At 48.9% G+C, this 24,067-nt stretch overlaps 1 protein-coding gene across 4 annotated transcripts in view; it reads left to right on the top strand.

Annotated features, from left to right (window-relative positions):
* The window catches only part of SNX29 (sorting nexin 29), a 2,314,491-nt gene that overhangs the window by 792,985 nt on the left and 1,497,439 nt on the right, over positions 1-24,067 (top strand). For all 4 annotated transcript variants that reach the window (XM_069645593.1, XM_069645591.1, XM_069645595.1 and 1 more), the window contains one exon: positions 21,924-22,017. In XM_069645593.1, coding sequence (XP_069501694.1) covers positions 21,924-22,017 — 94 coding nt within the window. The remainder of the gene's footprint in view (positions 1-21,923; positions 22,018-24,067) is intronic.

The following is a 24,067-nucleotide window of genomic DNA, read 5'->3' as shown; positions in this document are numbered from 1 at the left end:
GGGGCGACTCTCCGCGTCGGCCTAAGTTCAGGGGGACTCGGTCCCGGAGTGGTTTCTGCCATTCCTCTGCCTCTTCTAGGCACTCGAGGAAGCGCCCTCACCGGTTCGAGGACTCTGCCAGACGGCGGGTAGCTTGTCCCAACAAGCATTCCTCTTGTGCGGAATGGGCCGAATTTCGTAAGATGTTGGCGATTTTTGAATCGCAGGGCTCCGTTCCGTCTGCGCCTTGGAGAGAAGCTGGCAAGGAACCCGCTAGGGCCACTGCTTGCACGCTTTCAGTCTCGGGCAGTCGGCGCGATCATCGGGAGCCATCGAGGTCCCGATCGGACAAGGTAGATCGCTCTAGCCATGCCCACTCCAGGTCCCGGTCCTTGATGCCCTCGAGACCGTCGGAGCCTGTGAGGTCTTCTAGGAAAACGTCGACGCCATCGGCGCCATGTCCGTCAAGGGACTCTCTCGAGGCTCCACCTCTGAGGATGTCATCAACGCCATTGGCGCTGAGGCCCGTCGAAAGACACGCTCGGGGCTCCGGCCTCGTAGCCTTTGTCGAAGCCGTCGGCTCTCGGCGTTGATGCCGATTCCGTCGACGCCTTTTGAGGAGGCTTTATCGGAGGTACCCCAGAGACCAGTGGATACACCGAGGAAGGCCCTGAGTAAGTCGGTGAGACCTGTGTTTGAGCCTTCTTCTGTGCCCTCATCCAGGGGTTTGTTCCAGCCTCTGGATTATATCTCTGAGGTGGATTAAAGGTCGGATGTGGAAGGTCTGGTTCCTCAGGAGGTTCCTGATGACCTGTTGTCTGGTCATAGCCAGTTGGAAGACCTGTGTCAATCTTTACATGACGCCAGTGGTCTGGACACCTCCCCGGAGGTTGAATTTGGCAGGCCTGAGCCTGGTACTCAGGCTGAATCTTCATACAAGCGTCTCATGTCGAGGTTGATGGAGTATTTAGGGTGGTCTGCGCCACCTTTGGATTTTCTGCAGGATGACTTGACAGATATCTTGGACCAAGGACCACCCACTGACCTGGTGCTGCCATTTCATATGGCCTTACAAAGAAGGGTGGCGGCAGCTTGGAACGCTCCGGAGTGTGTCCCGGCAGTGAATAAGTTGTTGCCGAAAAAATACCGTCCAGCCAGTGGCGATCCCGGCTACTTGTCTTTGCACCCCACTCCGGAGAGTTTGGTGGTGCAGGCGGCTGAACATATTCCCGAAGGGGAGGAACAGGATGGTTTTCTTGCCCTCGTTCAGGATGGCAAGGATGCCATATGTGAATCCGTTCAGTCGGGTCTGGACATGGCAGACTGTGTCAGCCGGTCCATGGCGGTGAGCACCGTGATGCACAGGTTTGCGTGGTTGCGTAAGTCAGGGTTTGCTCCTGATGTACAGTCCCGGCTTCTCAACATGCCCTTTGATGGTGACAATCTTTTTGGCAGCAAGGCTGACGAGAGCCTTGAGAGGTTGCAGACCTCCAAAGCTGCAGCGAAGTCGTTGAGCGCTGCAGTTCATCAACCTCCGCCTTTTCGTTCTAGGGGACAGCAATGGAGGGGAGGTTCCTTTCGATACTACTCAACCTTTGGTAGATCGAGGGGAGCTGCCAGTCAAAGGGGCCAATGTAGGAGTACTCGAGGTGCCAAAGCCGCTCGGGCAGTTGCCTCTTTGCCCTCGGGCACTGCCGCAGCCGCTTCAGCTCGGTCATGAGGCCATGTCCCATGGTTCGCCGGTTGGGGGAAGGCTGGCGTAGCATCTTGTAGAATGGCGTGCCATTACTTCAGATGTGTGGGTTCTGGAGATCATAGCCCAGGGCTATTGTCTTCTTTTCCGGCAGAGGCCTCACGACAATCCACCGGGAAGCTCTCTTTGAAGAGTCTGGATCCGCTCCATGCGCAGGAGATCATATCCCTGCTGGAGAAAGGCGCCATAGAATTGGTGCCTGTAGCGGCGAGGAACAAGGGATGGTATTCCCCATATTTTTTGATCCAGAAAAAAGACCGGGGATTCATGGACTTGCGTGGTTTGAACAAGCTCCTCAGGAAGGACAAGTTCAAGATGGTTACTCTCTCAAGTCCTCCAGGCCCTTCAACTTCAGGACTGGTTGGTGTCTCTCGACCTCAAGGATGCTTACTTTCATGTGCCGATTCATCCCAAGAAAAGGAAGTACCTGAGGTTCGCGGTTGGCGACTCACATTTTCAGTTTCGGGTCCTGCCGTTTGGATTGACCTCCGACCCGAGGGTCTTCACCAAGCTCATGGTGGTGGTGGCAGCGTATCTCAGGAAAGGGGGGATTCACGTCTACCCAGACCTGGACAATTGGTTGATCAGGGTGGGCTCTCCCAATAAGGACCTGGATCATCTGTCAGTCACCTGCCACTCCCTTCACAAGCTGGGCTTCTCCCTCAACTTAAAGAAGTTCCACTCGACACCTACCCAGCGGCTCCAGTACATCGGAGCACTGCTCGACACATCTTTGGGGCAGTGTTCGCCTCCCCAGGTGAGGGCTCATCACATTCTGCAGATTCACATTCACATTCTGCAGATGGTGGACAAGTTTGCTATTTACAGATTTAGCTACACGATGCATGTGAGTTTCCCTATATCTCTGCTTTCTTTTGTAGATTTTTTTTAATGTATGAAGAAAGTTATTGTTTTGGGAAACGTAAGAAAAAATTAAATTAAACATTCAATACAAGTTACGCTTTAGTACAAATATATATTTAAGCAATAACCCCCGAGGTGGGGGACATTGCTGTTTGTTAATGGCCTGGTGACCAACTTTCAGGACTGCTTTGCTCGAACTTTAAAGCATACTTCTTGCCTATTACAAAGGGGTAATCACCCACCCAGGATATTGTCCTGGACGCTAATAGCTTTTAAAAAAAAGTTGTGAAACGGGTGTGGCTGCTGTATCACAAGTTTTAAATAACTACAAAATAAATGGCTGCCATGGCATAAAGAATTGGTACGGGGCGGGGGGGCTACTCTGAGCTCCTTGGTCCTGCCTGTGGCGGCCATTAGTGAAGGGAAAGGGCTGACCCAAAGCGGCGGCCGTAACTTGGTTACATTGAATCAGGGGAGTGGCAGTGGATGGGATGTTGTTTCACAGGGTTGCGACGGCAGATCTGGAAGCAGGGGGGTTGGGTGGATAAGGGGACACAGATGTTTAGGGGTCATGGCTGTAAGAAAGTCAATTGGGAAAATGGCGGCATCCAGCAGATTTGGGGTCAGAGAAGGCAGGAAAGTCCACATGGTGATGCCGCTTTGCGAGACACGTGTTTGGCTGAGATGCCATCCAACATACCATCCAACATGCCAAGCAGTGCGCTAAATATATAGAGTTGTGGTTGTGACCCTATAGCAGACGTTACATGATACTTTACAAAGAAAATACAAAAGTGTTTACCTCTTCGTCTTTGTTTTTTTCCCCTCCATGTACATTCGCAAAATTTGGTATTCATCTGATCAGGCAAAATCTGAAAATTCTGCTTAACTTCAAGATGCTTCATCAACTTTTTCACGTACAAAAACATTCAAAAGTGTTTTGCATTGCAATTTCCATAGAGGCCCAAACAATCTTTCTTTCGACCGGCATAACTTGAAATTGTCCACTTTGAATTTTAAGGTATTTGGGAAACAGCCCATATCCTTAATGCCAAAACAGTTTCGAAAATGGATTTGTCAAACACAAGAAAGATTTATCAGTACATTTGTAAATGGGCATTATGGTCAGAGGGACAAAACTGAATGAAGAATATACTACAAAACTCGTGGGAATAGGGCCGCGGTACATTCTCAGTCGGGTTGAAGGGGAAAAAACACATTGAGTGGATTGGCGCTCTGAGCCTATTCAGATGGCAACAGACTTTTTATTCTCTGCGCAACATATGGGAATAGAGGCAATTTTCAGCCACACTTGTTAGCTGGTCACCTGAGGATGGTAAATGTGTGTATTTGCAACCGCTGCCCTCCTGCCGAAATAATCCTGTTCCGCTCCATTTGAACCACGGGATATAGCGGCTGGGCTCCCCAGGCTTGTTGCAGGGAGCTGAAAATTGCTGCAGGCCGCCTCCAGGTGCAACGAATGGCTGCCTCGATCTTCGCAGGTCACGCTACACAGCTGCTTGCATCAGGCCTCGGATCACGACGAAGCAGGAGGCAGACAGATCTATCAAGGTCCACCCATAGCGGAGGACCAGAGGTTGCACGCACACACACGGGAGGCCCAACAGAACATGAGTGGCGCACACGTGGGATTGTGCCTTTAGTTTGGTCCACGGCTGTTTTCACTCTAAAGGAATTCATTGCTATCCCATTGTTCTCCGACTGACGGACATCAGCTGTGAGGCAGGCCCCTGCTTTTCTTTTGGGGGCCGGGGGGAGGGGTGGGGGAGGCACACCATGCAGGGATTGAGTGCTTTCAATTACACAGAATGTGGCAGTGCAAAGGATGGAATAGACTGTGTAAAACTACATTTATTTAAAGCCCTTAAGCGTCGTTACATTGCGTGGATGTTAGTTAAAAAGAATGAAAGAGGGCCTCAACGCTTCAATAGAAATGTGGTAGAGCTGCCTCAAAAACTGTAAACAGTGAACTCTAAAATAGAAGAGCAAGCATATTGCACTGTAAAATCCGTGAGTAACAATGACTGTTGGAGAAGGTAGACGAGCAAGAAGATATGGTTCAACACATTCTGTATATAGGAAGGAAACCCTTCGAAACATTTACTCCCTAAGGTAGTAAAAAGACCTCTACCTTCAAGAAGGGATTATAGAGACAAAATACAAAAGCACAAGGTAGAGAAAAAGTAGTCAGCAGCAAGCTAAATATTATCACAAAATACAACTTTCATTAGTAAATTAGTATGCCTCATTCTACCACTGATTAGATCTACTGGTCTATGTATTTGGGTCGTCATTGACTGATATTTCTCCTCTCCTGTATATACCACATTAATGTGTGAATAGGAGTTGTGTATCTAGTCCATTGAACGACTAGAGATGAATTGTTGCAATTTAATTGTGAGCATTTAGCTTGGTGTCACTTGGACTTAATTTTTTACTTGGTTTTAACATGTGTATGTTTTTTATGATGTTTTTTTAAAATGTACTAATAAAAGTTGTATTTTGTGATAATATTTAGCTTGCTGCTGACTACTTTTTCTCTACCTTGTGCTTTTGTATTTTGTCAACACATTCTGCGCATTACAGGTTTGCTGGAGAGGGTGGAAGGTCAAGATATAATAGCACTCTTGCATGCACTGTTTAAAGACAAGCTAAAAAAAGCATCAGCTGAAAAGATTGTGATTGAGTAGGGACATATAAAGCCCTTTGCCCATGCCAGGGAAAACAGATCGCCCAAGAAGAATATTAATGAGATTCCTGATGTTTCAGCACAAAATAGCCATTTTGAGGGCCTAAAAAGCATGCACCGAAGATAAATGGGCCTGTTTTACGATCAGGAATGCCATCAATTTCTTGGCAGAAGTGACCACTATGGGCAGGCTCCCTGTTGGCTGCCCACTGTGAGGGGTCAGAAATGAGAGACAGACACAAAGTTGTAAATGTTTGCCATATTTATTAAAATAAAATGTGGGTGAGATAAACACCTATCTGTCCCCATCCTAACGAGAGTGTTCCAACATAGCAAACTAAAACTAAAGAAACCTTGTGTCAAAATGTTTTTGACCCTTACACTATCATATACAAGCAAAAGTGTATAAGGTAAATGTATCTGCTTTCAGTTCAACCAAAATGTGCAAGAGTTCAAACTTATAATTTCCACAAAGCAATCCTTGTGACCAGGGTTTGATTCCCTTCCCCTGAATCAATTCAGGAAAACTTTTAAAGGAGTTTTGGGTTCAACAGTGTTCTATTCAGTTAAATGAAAAATGCCTTTTCTATCGAACACGTCTTTCAAATTGGCAAAGTTAATGTCTCTTCCACAGAACACTTGTTCAAAACCAGAGCAACTGTTTCTTCAATAAAATATTCTTCCCAACATGACAAATGATTATTTAGAAGGATTCTTAGATTAGAACTCATTCTTTCCATAGAATACATTTGTCAGGGTAGCACAGCAAATGTCTCTTGTTAAACAATAGTTTGCCAGGCGGATGAACTAAATAGTTTCTTTCCACAACACTCTTTACCACAACCACTTTTCCTTCTCTTAAACAATTCTCACTTTCCTGGTTTACTTGCCTGCCAGGAAGGATTGCAACTTCATACAACCGTACATTTGTTCTTCTGGTGGCAATGTTTGTTCCAAGTTTCTCCACACCAATATCTCATATGAGGAGATTTGTACAATGTTTGCCTAATTTTATAGTCTCTTGACTGATGGGAATGTGGGTTATAGGTTCCCCAAACTGGTATCCCATGTAAGGAGAATTGCACCCACTTTTCTACTTGGCCGGTATTCAAAACTGTCTTTCGATTGAAATTTTTCTTTTTAGAACATCCCAGGGTTTCCGCTTTCCTTAGGCCAACTCACCGGCTCCTTTCTACGTCTCCATATTGCTTCTTAGTGCAGTGGTGCAGTATCGGTTGTACAGGTATTTGGTAAACTGTCAGAACTTCCGAGGTCTGACAACACTGAGGACAGCTTTCCTGCGGCTGTCGTTGCCTGCACGGCCCTTCCCGGGAGCTCACCATGTACCGTCGTGTCTCTGGGAACTTCAGAACACCGGAGCGACTCTCTGCGGCTCAGGAGCACTTCTCCCTTCTAGCTGGGCTACTTGCCCTGCTGCTGTCTGCCACGACTTCGCTTCCTGCTGCGCATGCTCTGCAACACCATCCGACTTCTCCTCCAGTGTCTGTTTCGGTTGTCGCTTCCACTTGTGCTTCATCTGCTTCTCTGACTTCTGTGGCTTTCCCGACTACTGTGGTTTCTCTGGTCTCTCTCACCTGTGGGTGAGAGACCAGTTTAAATGTCACATACTGAATTGAAATTGCAGCAACCAGACAGTGCAGTGTCCTTGGCAGCCCTATTAATCATCATTAGCCCTTTGCTGCTCCTCCTCGTGCCAGCACCATTGGCATTATGGGTCTTGAAGTCCATAATGGTTTTAGAGTTTCCAACGCTATTTAGTTTCAACTGCTTGTTGAACTGAAGATTATCAGAACCAGGAGATGCTATGTGAATAGCAGTTACATTATTTGGCTCCACTTTACAATACACCATTAATGTTTCAGGGGGAATAGAAGAATCCTGAGTTAGTGGAGTTACCACGTTTCACCGATATGTGTCTCCACCCACATGATCGTCCCTCATAATAGGACCCCCGGGATCAGGATCAGGTAGCGGCTGCCTTCTCCTGGCCACATGAGAGGAGACTTTAGGCGGGGGTTCAGTGAGGGATCCGTAGGATATTCCAGAAAATTTTGCAGGAGGAATCTATCATGGCTAATAGCCGATAGTTAGTAGGAATATTCCATGGGCCCTTTTTCTGGATTGGAAGTAGGATAGATTCTTGCCATCCAGCCGGAATCTTTCCAGCTTTGCATATTTCGATAAGTAACATATGCAAAATCTTTGCCCACAATAGGGACTCCTTTTTCATGACACCATTTGCAATTCCATCCAGACCGGGGGGCCTAGAAGGTTTGAGCTGCAGAATAATATTAAGGGTATCTTGTACAGTTTTATCATATTTATAATAGTAAAACCTGTGCTCAGGCCACCGGTTACCATCCAGTCTCGAAATGTTAACATAATAAAGTGAGAGGACATGGTCTGTCCAGGCAGACTCAGATGATATTCATTAAATTCTTCATTAAGATATTAGAATGTTTCTGGAAAATTTGGCCACATTAATTATGCATTAAAAGTAACTTGTCATTGAGCATTAGTTAATGAGTATCTGAGTTTTTAGCCAGTTTTTATATCTGGTATTTTCTTTGCTCATCAGATTCATTTTTTGAACTAAACCAAGTAATTTCGATTTTTGTACTCCTTTTAGGTTATGATTCATAGTGTTCTTTTTTTCTGCAATGGCTGCCTCATAGAATGTTTAAGTAGTCTTATGTTATTGTGACTTATACTGCACACCAATGGCACTTTTTGTGGTCTCCAGGCACCACAGCGGATCTGAAAAGTAAGGAGGGTTGGGAAGACTTAGTGGGATTGAGAGGGAAAAGAGCAAGAGAGCTTTAATGTGCTCTTGGTAGCTTCAGTTTAGAAAACCCTGGTCACTGTGTGCTGACTTTGTTTTTAGACGGCAGTCATGTTGTGGTGTATGAATGTGTGTGTGTGTGTGGAGATTTGTGTGTGTCTGGCTTGTTTTCTTATTTGGTGTTGCATGTTGTGTGCAGTTTGTGGAGGTTTATGCTTTGCTGCAGTAGATGTATGGTGTGTTTAGTTCTGTGGTTTAGGGTGAGTAAGCAGGATATCAGAGTTTTGTTAGTGGGTTGGTGGACAGTTGCATCACGTTCTGCTGAGTTAGAAGAATGTTGAGGATAGCCAATAAATCGATGTGCAACACATTGGCTACTTCCACAGTTCATGATAGTGCAACACATAGGTTACCTTTGCAATTCGTCCAAGTGCAATACATTGGCTAACCTTCACAGAAATATTACAAAGGCTAACAATGTATTGCACTTAGAAGAACGAAGTGTAATTCCCTGACTACCCATCAAGATTATTCTAAATTCAATGCCTTGGCTAACCTTCACAATTCACAGTTCAATGCAGTGGTTAACTAGAGGTCGCAGTGAAGTTCAATACTGTGGTAAATAGCCGGTGGTAGTGATGTAGGATTGGCAGGGTTTTACTAGAACAGAGTGAGGGCTGTGCTCTCCTCCTGTACCACCTTATCTGGTTGTAGCTGTAGGATGTCCCGTCAGGCGTCCAGGGCAAACGGGATGGCAGCTGTCCTACGGAGCTGATCTTTGCCTCTGGCCCTTGGCCAGCAGCCCAAGCAAGGCTGCCCTGGGACTCTCGGCTATGAGGGCATCCAGGGTCTCCAGCAACCAATCAGGTAGGATGGGAGGCGGGAACAGGTCAGTGAGGGGATGGAGGGAAAAGGAACAAGGACAGGTGGAAGGGCTGGGGGAAAGCACACACAGTGCAAAATAAATAATTTAATAACCCAGGAAGGCAGCTTCTCGGATGGTCTCACATGCAGGATGATGATACTAGGGCAATTCTGCAGATTTATTTGATTTATGAAACCCTATTAGTTCCTGAGTCTGCCTGCACAAATCTGCTAAAATCTCATCCGGGCACATAAAAGGGAAATCCTCCAGTAGTGCTCTGTTTTTCCTTAAATTGCAGTTTTATTTATCTATATGCAGTTTGTTCCAAATCATTTTATTTCCTTGTATATTAATATGACAATCAACTTGTATTTTAGATTTAGAGGTAAGGTATTTTAAAATCAGTATTTTATGATCAAATAATCACTCAATCGGTTAGCTATTGTTTGGGATAGAAGTAATAAATGCATTTCCTTGAGAGGTTATTCCTAATTAATTCTACTGTATTTCCCATTTGTCCAGGTATAAGGACATTGCACCACATCCTCAGAAGAGTTCACTAAATCATAGTTGTGCCCTTCAAAATAATTTAACAATATGTCCCCTAATATAGTGTGACGAATCTGTGGATGATGTGACGTCTCCCCTTGGGGGGGGGGGGGGGGGGAGTCCCTTTCTATGAGGCCAGGGAGGTGAGGCTGCTACCCGATAGTCCCCCTGGGGGTGGTACTCGGTGGGTGGATCTCATGGTGAGGGAAACCCCTTATGGGATTAGGGACAATCCTGGGGCAAACATAGTATTCCCATCGCCTACCTCACCTTAACGCACCTTCCTAGCCCCCTACCACCAACACTTTACCTGGTGTTCCTATAAGTTCCTATATATTTTTACCATAGCACCAGTATAGGAAGTACTGGGACGAGGAAGAGTGTGGAACTCCTCAAGAGACATGTATCCTTTAGGTGCCTATGTGAGGGAGAAACCAAGTGACTCACTGGAAAACCTCAAGATCAGTACTGGAATGAAGAAGTGTGGAAGATTCGAGTATTCATGAGAACTTGAATGAACTGTCTAGTGTTTCCTGAAAACTGATTGGGCAGAATGCATTCAAAACTAAAGAGGGAAACCAAGGAGGAGATAAGCCCTCCCTGGAAGGACCGTAAGACACGAAGCAGACCGGAGTGGAGAACAGAGAAGGTCATTCCTCTGGACGCCACCTTACAGGCAGAGCTGACCCTATCCAGTTTGCTGTGGAGAAACCGACCAGAGCCGTGGAGAAGCAGGCTCCCAGGTGCAAGAAGCAGTTATAACATGCAGTCAACAGGAGACACGCAGCCTGCGAGGAACCAAATTCTGCAGAGCTGCCGCAGCACACAGAAAAGCAGCAGGAGTCGCAACAATCCCGAAAAGGCATAGGGAAGAGCCAGCGACTGACTGTGGAACATCGACAAGCCGTTCTCGGTGACCGGGGTTGCTGGGCCTTCAGAAGAGCTGACAAGTGTCCGAACACGGGTCAGTCAGGGACGACCTGCATCCTTCGATGAAGAACAACCTAAGTCATTGTCACAGTACCTGGCAGGATAGTGCACCAGTTCAACTGCACCAAGAGGGGAGAATCCCACAGGCTTGGACCCTGTACCCTTGTATGAAGAGTAACCCATATTCCTAGTCACAGTACCTGGCAGGATAGTGAACCGGGGCTACTCGCAGGTCTGGGACCCACACCCATAAGATTGGGAGTTTGTGCAAACTATGAACTTTCAAAGTGCAAACCAAGCCAGGTGAAGGGAGGCATTCCCGCTGGCAGTGTGACCTGCATATGAAAGTCTGAGAAGGGCTTGGGGATCAGGAAGGGGGTCTTTGTCCCTCCCTTTACCCCCACCCCGCCTTTGTGAATTTAGGAGACATCAGGAGAAGGAAGCAATAGCTCCTGCTGTTGGGCACTGCAAAGCCAGGATAGAGCAGGCTAAGGAAGCCCTAACCACCCCCTGGTGGTATATATTGTAAAGCTAACAAGAAGGCCGAGAAAGGGAGTCATTCTGAGGACATTGAGAATACAATACCTGGAGAAGGGAGGTATTCTCCAGGACCCCAAATACTGAAGATTGTGTATCGTGAAACCATAGAGAAGGAGGTTTGGGGAAAGGAGGCATTCCCCTGGCACTCTGTAGGTGTTGGGAGACAAAATACCTGGAGAAGGGAGGCATTCACAAGGGGCCCAATAGTCAAGCAAAGTGTGGATAAAACGGAATAATGTTTGAGTAGGAATATTGTCTTTTGAAATGGAACTGTGAACTGTATAGCCTCACAGACTGGAACTTTGTTTATTGGAAAAGGAACTAAGACCTGTGGAAGAGAGTCATTCTCTCAGGTGAAGTTCCCACCTACGATTAGAACTGTGGCGCGTTGTCCAGAAGGTGGGAGTCATTCTTCTGGACCAGGAATACCCACTACTCTTTCTTTATTAGTTACAAGTGTGAGGGACAGAAGTAGGCATTTTGGACAAAACGGCAGACTCTCTTTCTTAACTTGGACACTCTGACCAATACCTTAGTTTCTTAGTAGAGGCATGGAAACCCCTTTTAGAGTTAGAGAGAGATAGGTGCTTCCTTTTTGCCTAAATCAAAAGCATATGCCAACAAGCATGCCACCTGTGTGTCAGTCTCCTCCTCCTGCACCTTAAAATAGTTACAGCTTTTTTGACATCAGAATTAGTACCGCCATACCATACCATACCATCCTTCATTTCCTAGCCACATCACAATAGGAATTGAAATCCCCTACAATGACAACGTGGGCAGCAGAATAGGATCAACTCCATTCCTTCAAGAGTCTAGTAAGTGTGGACATAATAGACCTAGTATGAGTACCTCTAGTGTGATTATAAAGATTAATGATGAGAAAGGCAATCCTCTCCTTTTGAATTACTAGAGCTTAGTTTAGCACATAATACATTTTGCGATCTAATATAAGGCATATATTCAGATAATTGAAAATGTGTCTTACCACCAGTAATAAGGCAGCCAAACAGCCTTCCTTTTATACCCACTGTATACTATAGTATAGCCGTCTAGCAATAAATTATTACACAACTATGCTCTTGTAATATGAATAAATTGCTGGAGGTCAGAATGTGGTAACCAGTAGGGTTGAGTATCAAATTGTTAAAACCTCTCGAGTTTCATGATAATCTTGTGGATTGCGAGGTAGTAATCTCCTTATTACAATTAGCATTAGATTTGCTACACAATGCTAGAGATAGCTAACACTAGTTATTAGAAAATCATAGAAGCCATGCTGGAAGCCCTGGAAAGTGAAGTTGATGGGTGTTTGACAAATACCTCCTAAACCTTGGGTATTGAAAGGCCTGCTTCCAAGGCTGTCCACTAGCAACCCTAATTTAAAAGGGAGACACGCGTGGCAGAAGGGTGACACAATATTGGCTGCCTGGCAAGAACCACCCTAGTGAGGGGAAGAAAAATACATGTATTAATGCTGTGAATCCTGTGTTCTGGGAGAGACCTACTGTGAATCCTGAGAGACAAAATGTGAAGCCTGGGGAACCTGAGATGAGGCAGAGCCCTGCTGTGAAACCTGGGGTCTGGGAAAGGACTGCTGGAAACCCTGAGAAAGCAGGGGGTTTGGAGAAGCATATCAGTTCTCCAGCATGGGGTCTGGCATGGATTCACATGCTCATGAATATTCCCCGTCGTCAGGCTGGGAATCCTCGGTAAAGAAAAATCAGTATCAGTTTCGTTTCTGATCTGGCTTTCGTAGTAGTAACCAATCACTGATCTCTGCGTCATACTGACCACAGCCTGGCAGCCATCTTCAGATTTTTACCGCACGTTCAAGTGTTGGGAGTCCTCGTGCTTAGCTCTCAAGCTTTCGCTGCGTTCTCGCGCTTTTTCAGGTGATTTTCACATTTTTTCGGTTAATCGAGCCTCAAGCTCCACCGTTTCTACTCCCGTTAACGGGTACCCATTGCAGGATTTTCCTACGCCCCGCAAGGGTGAAGATTTCGTCGAATCAACCCTTTGGAGGATTCCAGAAGATTTGCGGCCTACTTCGAGATGGCCCAGGACACGAGTTTGTCACCCGGACCCAAGCTGTTTCGCAGCTGCCCCGGGTGCGGGCTGCAGAATGTGTTTAAGGAGGACGAACATTCGCGATGCCTCTACTGTCTTCATGGGGACAAGACTCATGTAGAGAAGGACTGCCAGTTCTTCAAGAACTTGTCGGAGCGGACCATGAGGGACCGTCGATCCCGTCTCGCCAGGTGGTTGGAGAAGGGCTCAACGGGTGAGAAGAAGAAGAAGAAAGGGTCCGAGCGGGCTTCTAAGTCCTGTGCGGGCACCCCGGCGATGGGGGCCCAACACCAGGCCAAGCTCTGCGGGCTCCGGGAGCGCCGAAAGGTCGGGCTCTTCGGTCACCAGGCAGGGCGCACCTTCCCCGGCACCGTCAACCACGAGCGGGGAAGAGGATGTCCGAGACCCCGGGTAAGCTTCGGGCGAAGCCCTGTCCGATCTCGGGAGAGGGGGAGCGAGGCGTCGCCCCTCCCCCTAAGGAGATGGCCCGGGACGCACCTAAGGTGGTGAAGGCCCCTACCCAGCAGGCAAAGGCCTCTATCGCCAGCGGAGGCTGCCTCCGGGACTAGTTTCCCTGCCGCCAAGGAGGGAATCCTCTTTTCAGCCCATCGTCATGGCCACCATGATGGAAGAAGCGAGGGGGGGGCACGGTAGCCTCCTCGAGCTCGGAGTCAGCCTCGGAGGAGGAACTGACGGAGGCCGTGAGGAATCTCGAAGTCCAATTCGAGAAGGTTGGATCCCGTAAGGAAGATCCTCGGGAGATAACCGAGGAAGACGACGATGGCGAGGAAAAGCAGCCTTCCCTTCCGGCGCAGCCGGAACCTAGGCCTCAGGATAGCTCGGTGGCCATTTTGTCTGCGATCCAGTCCTTATGCTTTGAGATAAGGACGAGATTACCACGGCCCAGGCCGGAGGATCCGCAACGTGGCCCGTCAGGAAGTCCTCAGAACAAATGATGGAGGACCCAACCCTCTCCTCCACTCGCCCCCGTAAGGCTTACAGTTCCCTCCTCATCCTCCCACGAGTCGGGAGATGACGGTGCGGTGGGCTCGACGACGGGTTCTGAGGGCAACGGCGACGACGACGGAAGGGGTCTCCCGTCGCACGGGCCTCTCCACCCGATGAGATTGGCTCATTCCACGCCATGATCGCCAGGGCGTCCGAATTGTTCCAGCTCTGCCCGGAGGAGCAGAAAAAGGAAGGTTTCCTCTATCAGTGCCGGGAGGCCAAGAGGAAGACTGTCATCGCGGTGCCTCTAATCGATGACATCTGGGAGGAGGGCCTGTCGGTACTCAAGAACCCCTCCACGGCACCAGCCAAACGGGACCAGTACGAGAAGAAGTACCGGGTCCCCGAGACCGCTCCCCTGTGCCTCATGGCCCAGCCAACGCCAGACTCGGTCGTCTCGGCGGCGGCGAAGAAGAAAGCGGCAGGGTCAGGAGCCTCAACGTCGAATTCCCCTCCGGACGGCGAGGGTAGGAAGTTGGACGCCATGGGGCGACGGGTCATCTCGTCGTCGGCGGCGACGACGATCAAAGCGGCCAACGCCCTGGCGATCGTGGCCCGTTATGACAGGGAGCTCTGGTTTAAGCTGGCCCCCATATTGGACTTCCTACCGGACGACAAGAGGTCCGAGGCCCTGGAAATACTTCAAGAAGGCGAGGTGGCGTCGGACCACACCATAACGGTGGCAACCGATATTGCTGATACTGGGTTCCGCCAGCTGGGCAACGGAGTTTGCCTACGACGACGGGGTTGGCTCCGGGCGACCGACTTCCGTCAGGACGTCCAGACCAGGGTGTTGGACATGCCCTTCGACGGCAGCAACTTGTTCGGGAAGGCGGTGGACGAATCCCTCCAAGCCATAAAGACGGACACGGAGACAGCCCGCGCCCTAGGAGCCCTTCAGCAACGGCGGCCCTTTCGGAGCTCCGGAGGCAGACAGGGGGCCTCCAAGGGATCCAGCGGTGGCTCGTCGTCCTACCGCCAGGCGGCACGCTCCTCGTCTCAGGAGGCCTACAGGGGTCGCGGCAAGCAGGGAGCGCCTTGCCGCCGTCGGCAAGGTGGCCAGGGCGGCAAGGCCACCACCTCCAAGCAGGACTGAACCGGCCGTGGCCTCGGGCCCCCACTGTCAGGAATCTGAGGAAAGCTTCAGGTCGATGCTTCTTGCTTTGCAAGAGGCGATAAACTACATTTCCCATGAGGCGTGGGGAGAGGTGTAGTTCTCCTATCGCGTGCTACAACAGCTGCTCATTAGCAGCAACGGTTAAAACTCGCCGCCGCCCGTGCCTCGGTGCAGGTAATTAATGATTTTCTGCACGGGCGACGGCAGCTTAGGAGCAGGCATGCAGAAATTCTCAGACGCCGAAGGACTCTTGGAGTTTCCCCGGGCCGCGACGGTGACGAACAGCTGAATAACCACGGGCCGCGGCGGTGAAGTGGGCTCCCATAAGCTTCGGGCATCGCTCTTCAGGGTCCGGATGTCCTTGTGAGGCATCCGGACCATCAGTTAAGTGTCTTCATATTCTGGAGTTGCTATATGCTTACTTGTTTTTTAATTGACTACTTCAACGCTGTAGTGGGTGTGTGAGGTAACACGCCCTAAGATACATGCCATGCATTAGACACGCCAGGTGGAGAAACATGCTATTAAACTCTGAACGGATAAAACTGGGCACTGGGAAGGATATAGAGGGCAAGGGCATTGTCCGTGTGTGTCTTTTTTCCTAAATCATTGTTTGTGGCTTCATTGTGCCCGACGGGCCATGTGTCTCGTGTCTTCAACAAAAGGGACACCCTTTTGTTTGTGCCATTTAGCTTATAAGCAAATCTATGTGTGTTCAAGAAATGATGGTTCAAGTCCTACGTTATGTTCAATCCATATGTTATGTTAAAAGTCTATGTTCTTGTCATGATGCCCGCTCCCGGGGAGCCGGTTCAAGCCCTTTGGACAGTGTCCTGGCGCCTATGGCACCAGGCTCATAAAAGATATCAGTCCTGGCGCCATAGGCGCCAGGCTCATTATGGAAGTGCTTGGGTGCACTTACCTGATGCAGACCATGCTGCAGGATCCCGGCCTCCTTGAGGCCTGAAAGGAACTACTTTACCTGTGGGACTAATTTGCCAGCCGGGCGTGGTCGGGGAAGGATACCTACCTGATTGGAGGAAGGATACATCCCTGGAACTTCTTCCAAGGCTATTTAAACCCCACCCGAACAGCCACACGTGCTCCGCGTTGTTCTGCATCTAGCAGCTGGACGCTCACCATGTCTGCTCCTGCATCCTGATTTCTGCCACGCCTGCAAAGGAAGAGAAGAAGAGAACAGAAGAAGGAAAAGTCCTTACCTGCTAAAACCGCATCCCGGAGACATCTCGCCGACAATCCTGAAAAGGAAGACTTTTATTTAAAAGCTCATCGCGTCGATCGCTGCAGTGCCGCATTCCACTCACCTTTACAGGGCGCCTCCATGTTCAGCAGCGATCATCCGGATTCGCAGTCACGCCCCAGCGCCTAGGGAGAAAAAGACCAGAACAAAAGGTGAGAGAGAGAAGGGAATAAGGAAAGCTAAATCTCCATGTTAAGACTTACCTGTTGATTCATTCCCTCTTCATTTCGGGTCCGCGCCGCATCCTGGCATTTCCGGACCCCGGCCCCTAAGGGGAAAAGGAGACATCAGCGTTAATGAGCGAATGAAAAGACATTACCAAAAAACGCTCATTAAAGACTTACCTGATTTCTACAAGGATTTCACCTCTCATTTCGGGTCGGTGCCTGTTCCCCGGCATTCCGTACCCCGGCCCATATGGGGAAAAAGACACTAGCATTAGTACATTAATGCATGGACACAAGGGGAACCTCTTATCCAAAAACTTACCTGGAAGCCAAGCAAGTTTGGTTCTCACCACTCCGAAAATCCAGTGAAGTAACTGGATACCAACGCGCCCCTGCATCAGAAGCAGGATGGAGAGCTCGTCCTTCCAGACCCTAAGGTGAGACGCTACGAGGAATCACAGAATGGTTTCGAGGAGGGTGAGAGGGGAAAGTGGGAGGCTGATTGCATTACCCCGCAGACAGTTAATCCCCTATTTTCGCCTACAGAAGGATACTTCTGCGAGCCAGACAAGCCAGATTTGGGGGCCCGGTCCAGTCTGTCTTCCAAACCCTGCGCATCACCTTAGAAGAGGTCACAGCAGCGCGAACCAGGCCAGCGCCTCCGTGGGAGTCAGGTGAGCGTTACAGTTCTAGGTTATCTGCTTGTATTCTATGAGGTGCAAAGTGGAGCTCTTATGATTTGTATGTAACAAGTTCATTACAGGTATAGGAGGTCAGGTTAGGCGTTCAGGAAATAGAGGTTCAGGTTCAGGAATATCGCTGTATTGTATGTATTTGCTTGTGTATGTTCCCCTCCTTTCCTTTGTCACTCCATCCCTTTTTCCCTAACTCCATCTTCCCCCATTGGCTGCCACGTGGCTTCCTGTGATATCAGTCTTCAGGCGCCCGTGCCAACCACGGTGGGAGGGGTCAATCGATTTGGCTTCTGTGGTTCGGAAGAGGGGATTGAGACCCCTACTCCCTTATAAGCTTGACACCCACCGAAGCACCCCGGTGGGAGGCCGGCTGACGAATTTCGTCGGCGTGTGGAAGTCCATCTCCACCGACCGTTGGGTGCTGGATACCCTGGCAAGAGGACACTCTATCGAATTCCTGAAGAAGTGCCCTCACGTTCCAGCTGTGTCCAGGTAGGAAAATCACGTCCCGCAACTGCTGTTGGAAGTACGGGAGATGCTCAGGAAAGGTGCCATCAAGCTCGTCCCGAAGAGTCTCCGGGGCTCCGGGGTGTACTCAAGGTACTTCCTCGTCAGAAAGAAGACTGGCGGTTGGCGCCCCATCCTGGACCTTCGTCGTTTGAACAAATACATCAGGTCACAAAAGTTCAGGATGGTCACCCTCCAGCACGTGTTGGGACAGCTGGAGGAAGGCGACTTTCTATCGTCGTTGGACCTGGAGGATGCATACTTCCACGTTCCCATCCTCAAAAGTCACCGAAAGTTCCTCAGGTTCGTCGTCCAGGGACGCCACTACCAATTCAGAGCACTGCCGTTCGGATTGAAGTCGGCCCCCAGGGTCTTTACCAAGTGCCTAGCACCTGTGGTGGCACGGCTGCGCCTGCAGGGGATTCACGTCTACCCCTACCTGGACGACTGGCTCATCCGCTCAAGGACGAGGGAACTCGCCGTCGAACACACTGTGAGGACCGTCCAGCTACTCACAGACCTGGGATTCGCCATAAATTACCCAAAGTCCCACCAGGTGCCGTCGCAGGTGGCCCGGTTTCTGGGAGCGAAGCTCGATACAGTGAGGCGCCTGGCAGCACCGTCGGAAAAACGGACGAAGACCATTCTGGGCAAAGTGCAGCGCCTGCTAGCCACGGACGTGGCCAGGGTGAGGTCCATCAAGTCCCTCCTGGGGATGATGTCCTCTTGCATCTACCTGGTGCGCCTCTGCAGACTACGGATGCGCCCTCTTCAAGAATTTCTCGACGCCCGTTGGATGCAGGCGACGGGCACCTTCGAAGACAGGGTCCCCCTCAACGAGGTTTTCCGGCGGGCGATTCAGTGGTGGGGCGTTCAAGCTCACCTCACGGCGGGCAAGGACTTTCAGACGCCGGCGTACCAGGAGACTGTGACGATGGACGCCTCCCTGGAAGGTTGGGGCGCCCACACCGGAGATCTCCACACAAGAGGCCTATGGCTCCCGGAGGAGAGGCTCCTGCACATCAACATCCTGGAACTCCGAGCCTGTTCTGGGCTCTCAAATCGTTCCTCCCGTCGCTCAAGGGCAAGGTGGTGCGGATCTTCACGGACAACACCACGACAATGTTTTACATACGGAAGCAGGGAGGCACCAGATTCCCAGCCCTATCCAAGGAGGCTCAGGATCTGTGGCACTGGGCGGTCGTCCAGGGGATGTTCCTGGTTCCCTTCCACCTGGCAGGAGAAAGAAACACCATCGCCGACTCGCTCAGCAGGGAGCTGCGCGCGTGTCACGAGTGGGAACTGCGCCAGGATCAGGTGGATCAACTCTTCCGACGAGGGGGCAAACCCCAAAAAGACCTGTTCGCAACAGCGACGAACTCGAAGTGCCAGAGGTTCGCCAGCAGGTTTCCCCAGCCGATAAGCATGGGTGATGCGTTCTCGTTCCCCTGGGACGGCCTATACCTGTATGCGTTCCCTCCGTTGCCGTTGCTGCTTCGACTCATCAACCAGCTCAAGAGGTCCCGGTGCAGGATGATCCTCATCGCACCGGCGTGGCCGAGGCAGATCTGGTTCCCGGACCTTCTGGACTTGTCAACGTCCCCTCCCATCAAGCTGTGAGCAGACGCGGATCTTCTTTCCAGAGAAGGAGGCGCCATCTTCCACCACGACCGGCGTCGCTGAACCTGCAGGCTTGGCTCCTGCAGCGCTAGAGTTTGGAGGGTACGATATACCGGCCGATTGCAGAGAGGTTCTTGCAAAGGCCAGGGCATCCTCGACTCACAAATGCTACGGTCACAAGTGGAAGAGGTTCTCTATCTGGTGCCGAGCACAGAAGATCAACCCCCTATGGATTACGGCCCCTCAAGTGCTGCCGTACCTGCTATCGCTGGCAAAGGCTGGGCTAGCCCATGCCTCCATTAAGATTCATCTGGCGGCGATCTCCAGATATACCAGAACCACAGGACGGACGTCCCTGTGGTCCCATCGACTGGTAAAAGAGTTTATGAAAGGACTGTTCTGGTCGTTCCCGCCGGTGAAGGCCCCCGGCCCCGGCATGGGAATTTAACGTGGTGCTGACCAGGCTCATGGGGGCCCCATTCGAGCCGATGCACTCCGCACCGATGAAGTTTGTGTCGTGGAAGACTGCATTCCTGGTGGCCATTACCTCCGCACGACGAGTGGGAGAGATCCAGGCCCTATCCTGCAAAGCACCGTACTTGACTTTCCATGCCTCGAGGGTGGTGCTTAGGACGCACCCCTCCTTTATGCCCAAGGTGCCGTCGGACTTCCATCTTAACGAGCCCCTGGTGTTACCTGTTTTCTTCCCTTCTCCTTCGTCGCCGGCCGAGAGGACTTTGCACTCGCTGGATGTGGCTAGAGCGCTGAAGTTCTACGTGGACCGCACGAAGAGTTTTCGGAGGACAATACAGCTATTCGTGAACTTTGGACCTGTGAATCAAGGGAAGGCTCTCTCGAAGTCTTCTATTTCCAGATGGCTCTCCGGCTGCATCATGCACTGCCACCGGTTGGCTAACCGACCGCTGCCAGGCCGTCCGAGAGCCCATTCGACCAGAGCGATCGCTGCTACTACGGCGTTCCTATCTGGTGTGCCCCTGCTGGACATCTGCAGGGCTGCTACGTGGAGGTCGACGCACACCTTCACGAGATTCTACTGCGTCGATCGGGATTCCAGGGAGCAGTCCAGGGTCGGCCAAGCAGTGCTGCGCAACCTGTTCGCTTAAGGTGAGCCTGGTGAGGAGGTAAGAGATGCTTAATGTTGAGTTTTTTGTATTGCTTAATGTTGAGCCTTTTGCCACCTCCCGTGGTTGTGCATGTGTGTACAGCTATGTATTCTTATATTCATGAGCATGTGAATCCATGCCAGACCCCATGCTGGAGAAGGAACAAGTTACTTACCTGTAACTGTTGTTCTCCAGCATGGGTCTGGCATGGATTCACATGCGAACCCTCCCGCCTACCCCTCTGCGGCTCTTCACTTGGTCATACTGCCACTTCACGTGCTACCAAATCTGAAGATGGCTGCCAGAGGCGGGGCTTAGGGAGATGGCAGTCATTGGCTGTGGTCAGTATGACGCAGAGATCAGTGATTGGTTACTACTACGAAAGACAGATCAGAAACGAAACTGATACTGATTTTTCTTTACCGAGGATTCCCAGCCTGACGACAGGGAATATTCATGAGCATGTGAATCCATGCCAGACCCATTCTGGAGAACAACAGTTACAGGTAAGTAACTTGTTCCTTATCGAAGGTTGAGGAAAAATGACTGCAGAGAAAAAACGGTGAAACCTGGAAAGGGCTTGAGAGGCAAGGTGAAAGCAGAGAGGCCTGGGGATCAGTCCAGACTGTGAGTAACTGCGACAAGAACCTTTTTTGTTGATTTAGACTAGGGACAGACTTTGAAGGCTAGGTACCTCAACTTTTCTTTTGGGCCAAACCTTTTAACATTTGTGTTAGCTTCGGATAGGTAGGAGGCAAACAGATACCGGTTGGACCTTTTCATTGGCCATTAATTTCTTTTGGGACTCACATTTGTGCGTTTAGGTGTCCCAAGTTGCAATAAGCAATTGTAAGACTAGGTTGGGAACTTTGTCATTTTACCCAAACTCACAAAATGTGTGAAGTTGTTAAACACTTTGAGGGAACCCCCATTTTGTGTTGACCCATCGTTTGTAATATTTTGCTTTTGCATAACCCCCATTTCTTGTAGTTTAACCCCTAGAACCTATAGACATTTATCCAACCCATACCAGAGAAAGCCCACTAATAAGAATACCTTGTTTAATCACAAGAAGACAGTATCACCTGCCATTGCTATGCATTACCACACCAGCTCAAACTTTGTTAATCGAATTCGGTCTTCTGCGCTTCACTTTTATTTTCCCCCTAAACATGAAGGTCACAATCTAGTCAAACAAGATGCATTTTCCATATAGAAAACATAGGGTATCCTGTTAAATACCATGTCTTATTATGCTCTATGTAGCATGCATTTGCATTTAATGTATGGTTTTAAGCACATAAATCTATTGGTACTTCTGAATTTAACCGCTGGAATATCTGTTCTTTTTTGTTTTTCAGAGGCCATATTGGATAATCTGGCTTGTGGAGATGATCATGAAAATGGGGCTCCGGCAGGAGAAATTCTTCAGAGATGTTCTACTCGTCAACATAGGTGTGCATTCATGTATTTACTGACAGTTCAGTTGCAAAATTGCCAAATTGTTTCATATTTCTAAGTCAGAACCCTGATTGAACATTAAAAATAGATGAAAGATAGTTTATACTTCATAATAAAAGCATTTTCAGCCTTCTTAAATGAGCGGTTACATGACATTATTTTCTATCAAAATATTGAAGTTATCATCTGTGGCATGTTGGTGAATGGCAATAGACGAGATATAAATTAGCCCCAAATGAGCCCTCACAAGTGTGAATCTTTGCCACTGTGCAGTGACTGTTAAAAAGTAACATACATTGATTAGTTTAAGCCTGCCATTGTTCTGCCGAGTCTACGTCCTGCCTGAAAGTAAACACATGGCCACATTGTATCACATCTATGTACACTAGACAAGATAACTGAAAATCAAATATCTATCAAGAAGTCTCACCCTCTTCCTTTGCTGAGGTGTGTTTCTGCTCAGTCTGTGATACAATGTTAAGCAGGATGTAGACTCAGGAGGAGGAGGAGGAGGAGGAGGAGGAGGAGGAGGAGGAGGAGGAGGAGAAGAGAGAGACAGACAGACAGACAGACAGACAGACAGACAGACCCCCACACCGTCCGTGTCCCTCTCCCCAGCACCCTACTTAGGTCCTTCTCTTCCCAGCCTTCTGCACTTTAAAAAAAACTGCGTGGCACCTTAATGTCAGGCCAGTCTTCTGAGACAGTAGTTTTTAACTAAAAAGGAAAATGAAACAATAATGATATCCTAAACAATCTAAATGTTCAAAACAACATAAATAAAAGGTTACTAAACATCCAGTGTCTTGGGTGACTTCTCATGGTCCCGGGGGATCTTGCTCCCCCAGGAATGTCCCAAAGTCAGTTTTCCCCAAGTAACAAAGTCTTAATCAAAGCCTTGAAAAAGTTCCAAAGAAACCAAAAAGTGTACACAAATAAAATCCATTGGCCAAAGTCTCTTCTTTGTTGGGTGAAATACTTCCTGCTTTACAGGTCCACAAAGAATTAACAGCACCAGTGGAGCTTCTTGGATGACTTTCTTCCAAGAAAGAATAGGTGAAGTTGACAAAAGTATCTTCTTCTGTCGCAGTATAGTGGGCATATTCTATTTGGCCTAGAGAACACCTTCACCTTTTGATAATGAACTTTTTCTTCAGGTAGGTAGGGAGGTGCAGGAGAGAAACCCAACCTTGACACTGCGTTGTACTAACCAATGCGAAAACAGCAGAAGCCCACCTACTTGTGAGACTCTCCCGATTTGAGAGTATACATGTTTTAGTGTTTGCCATAAACTCAATATAATTGTACATTGAGAAATGTTATATGACCAAATTGTGAGGAAATTATAGTTTGAAGTAAAATAATTGATTTCTTTTGTGTATGAAAATTACTATTCCACACGTTTTGTAAATAACTAAATATTTGGTTGTGTATACAATACAAATTGGGAGTGCGGGGGACGGGAGAGTCCCACAAGTGTGTGGGTTTCTGCTGCTTTCACAGTTTATTAGGTGGTCACACACAACTCGGGGAGTTCCCTTCCCCTCCAAGCAAGATGGTGCCCACCCAAAGCACTGTTTCAGGTTCACTTTGGTGAGTCCTCCAACTCGTCTCGCACCCACCCCGACAAATACCCTGTGTCACCATTGCACTAGGAACCATGCTGGTGTATAGTAATAATATTTATTTATGTTTTGACAAAGAAGACTAGCAGCCAATATCAACCACCAATAGTGTGGCAACTCCCAATATCACAAATCCAAATTACTTTCTGTTATTAAAATAACACAGGTAAACATTTTACACACATACAAATGAGATGTAAGGCTTTTTAATTCTGACTTTGGAATCACTGGGAATAAATGGGAAGTTTTGTTTTGTACCCTCTACATTCACTTGAAAGGTAGAGTTTAGGGTTACTTATTTTGGGGTTATGGACACCCCCTTTGGGACCAGAGTCAGGGGTTACAGAAGGACAGTCACCCAAGTCTTTATGGTCTAGCACAATGGGCACAAACTTTGTTAGTTTCGAATTCTGACAACA

The sequence above is a fragment of the Ambystoma mexicanum genome, chromosome 2p (genome assembly GCF_040938575.1).
Source record: "Ambystoma mexicanum isolate Mex_15411 chromosome 2p, UKY_AmexF1_1, whole genome shotgun sequence".
Classification (NCBI taxonomy): domain Eukaryota; kingdom Metazoa; phylum Chordata; class Amphibia; order Caudata; family Ambystomatidae; genus Ambystoma; species Ambystoma mexicanum.
The sequence above is the reverse complement of the archived record's forward strand: the minus strand, read 5'-3'. Positions and strand labels throughout refer to the sequence as shown.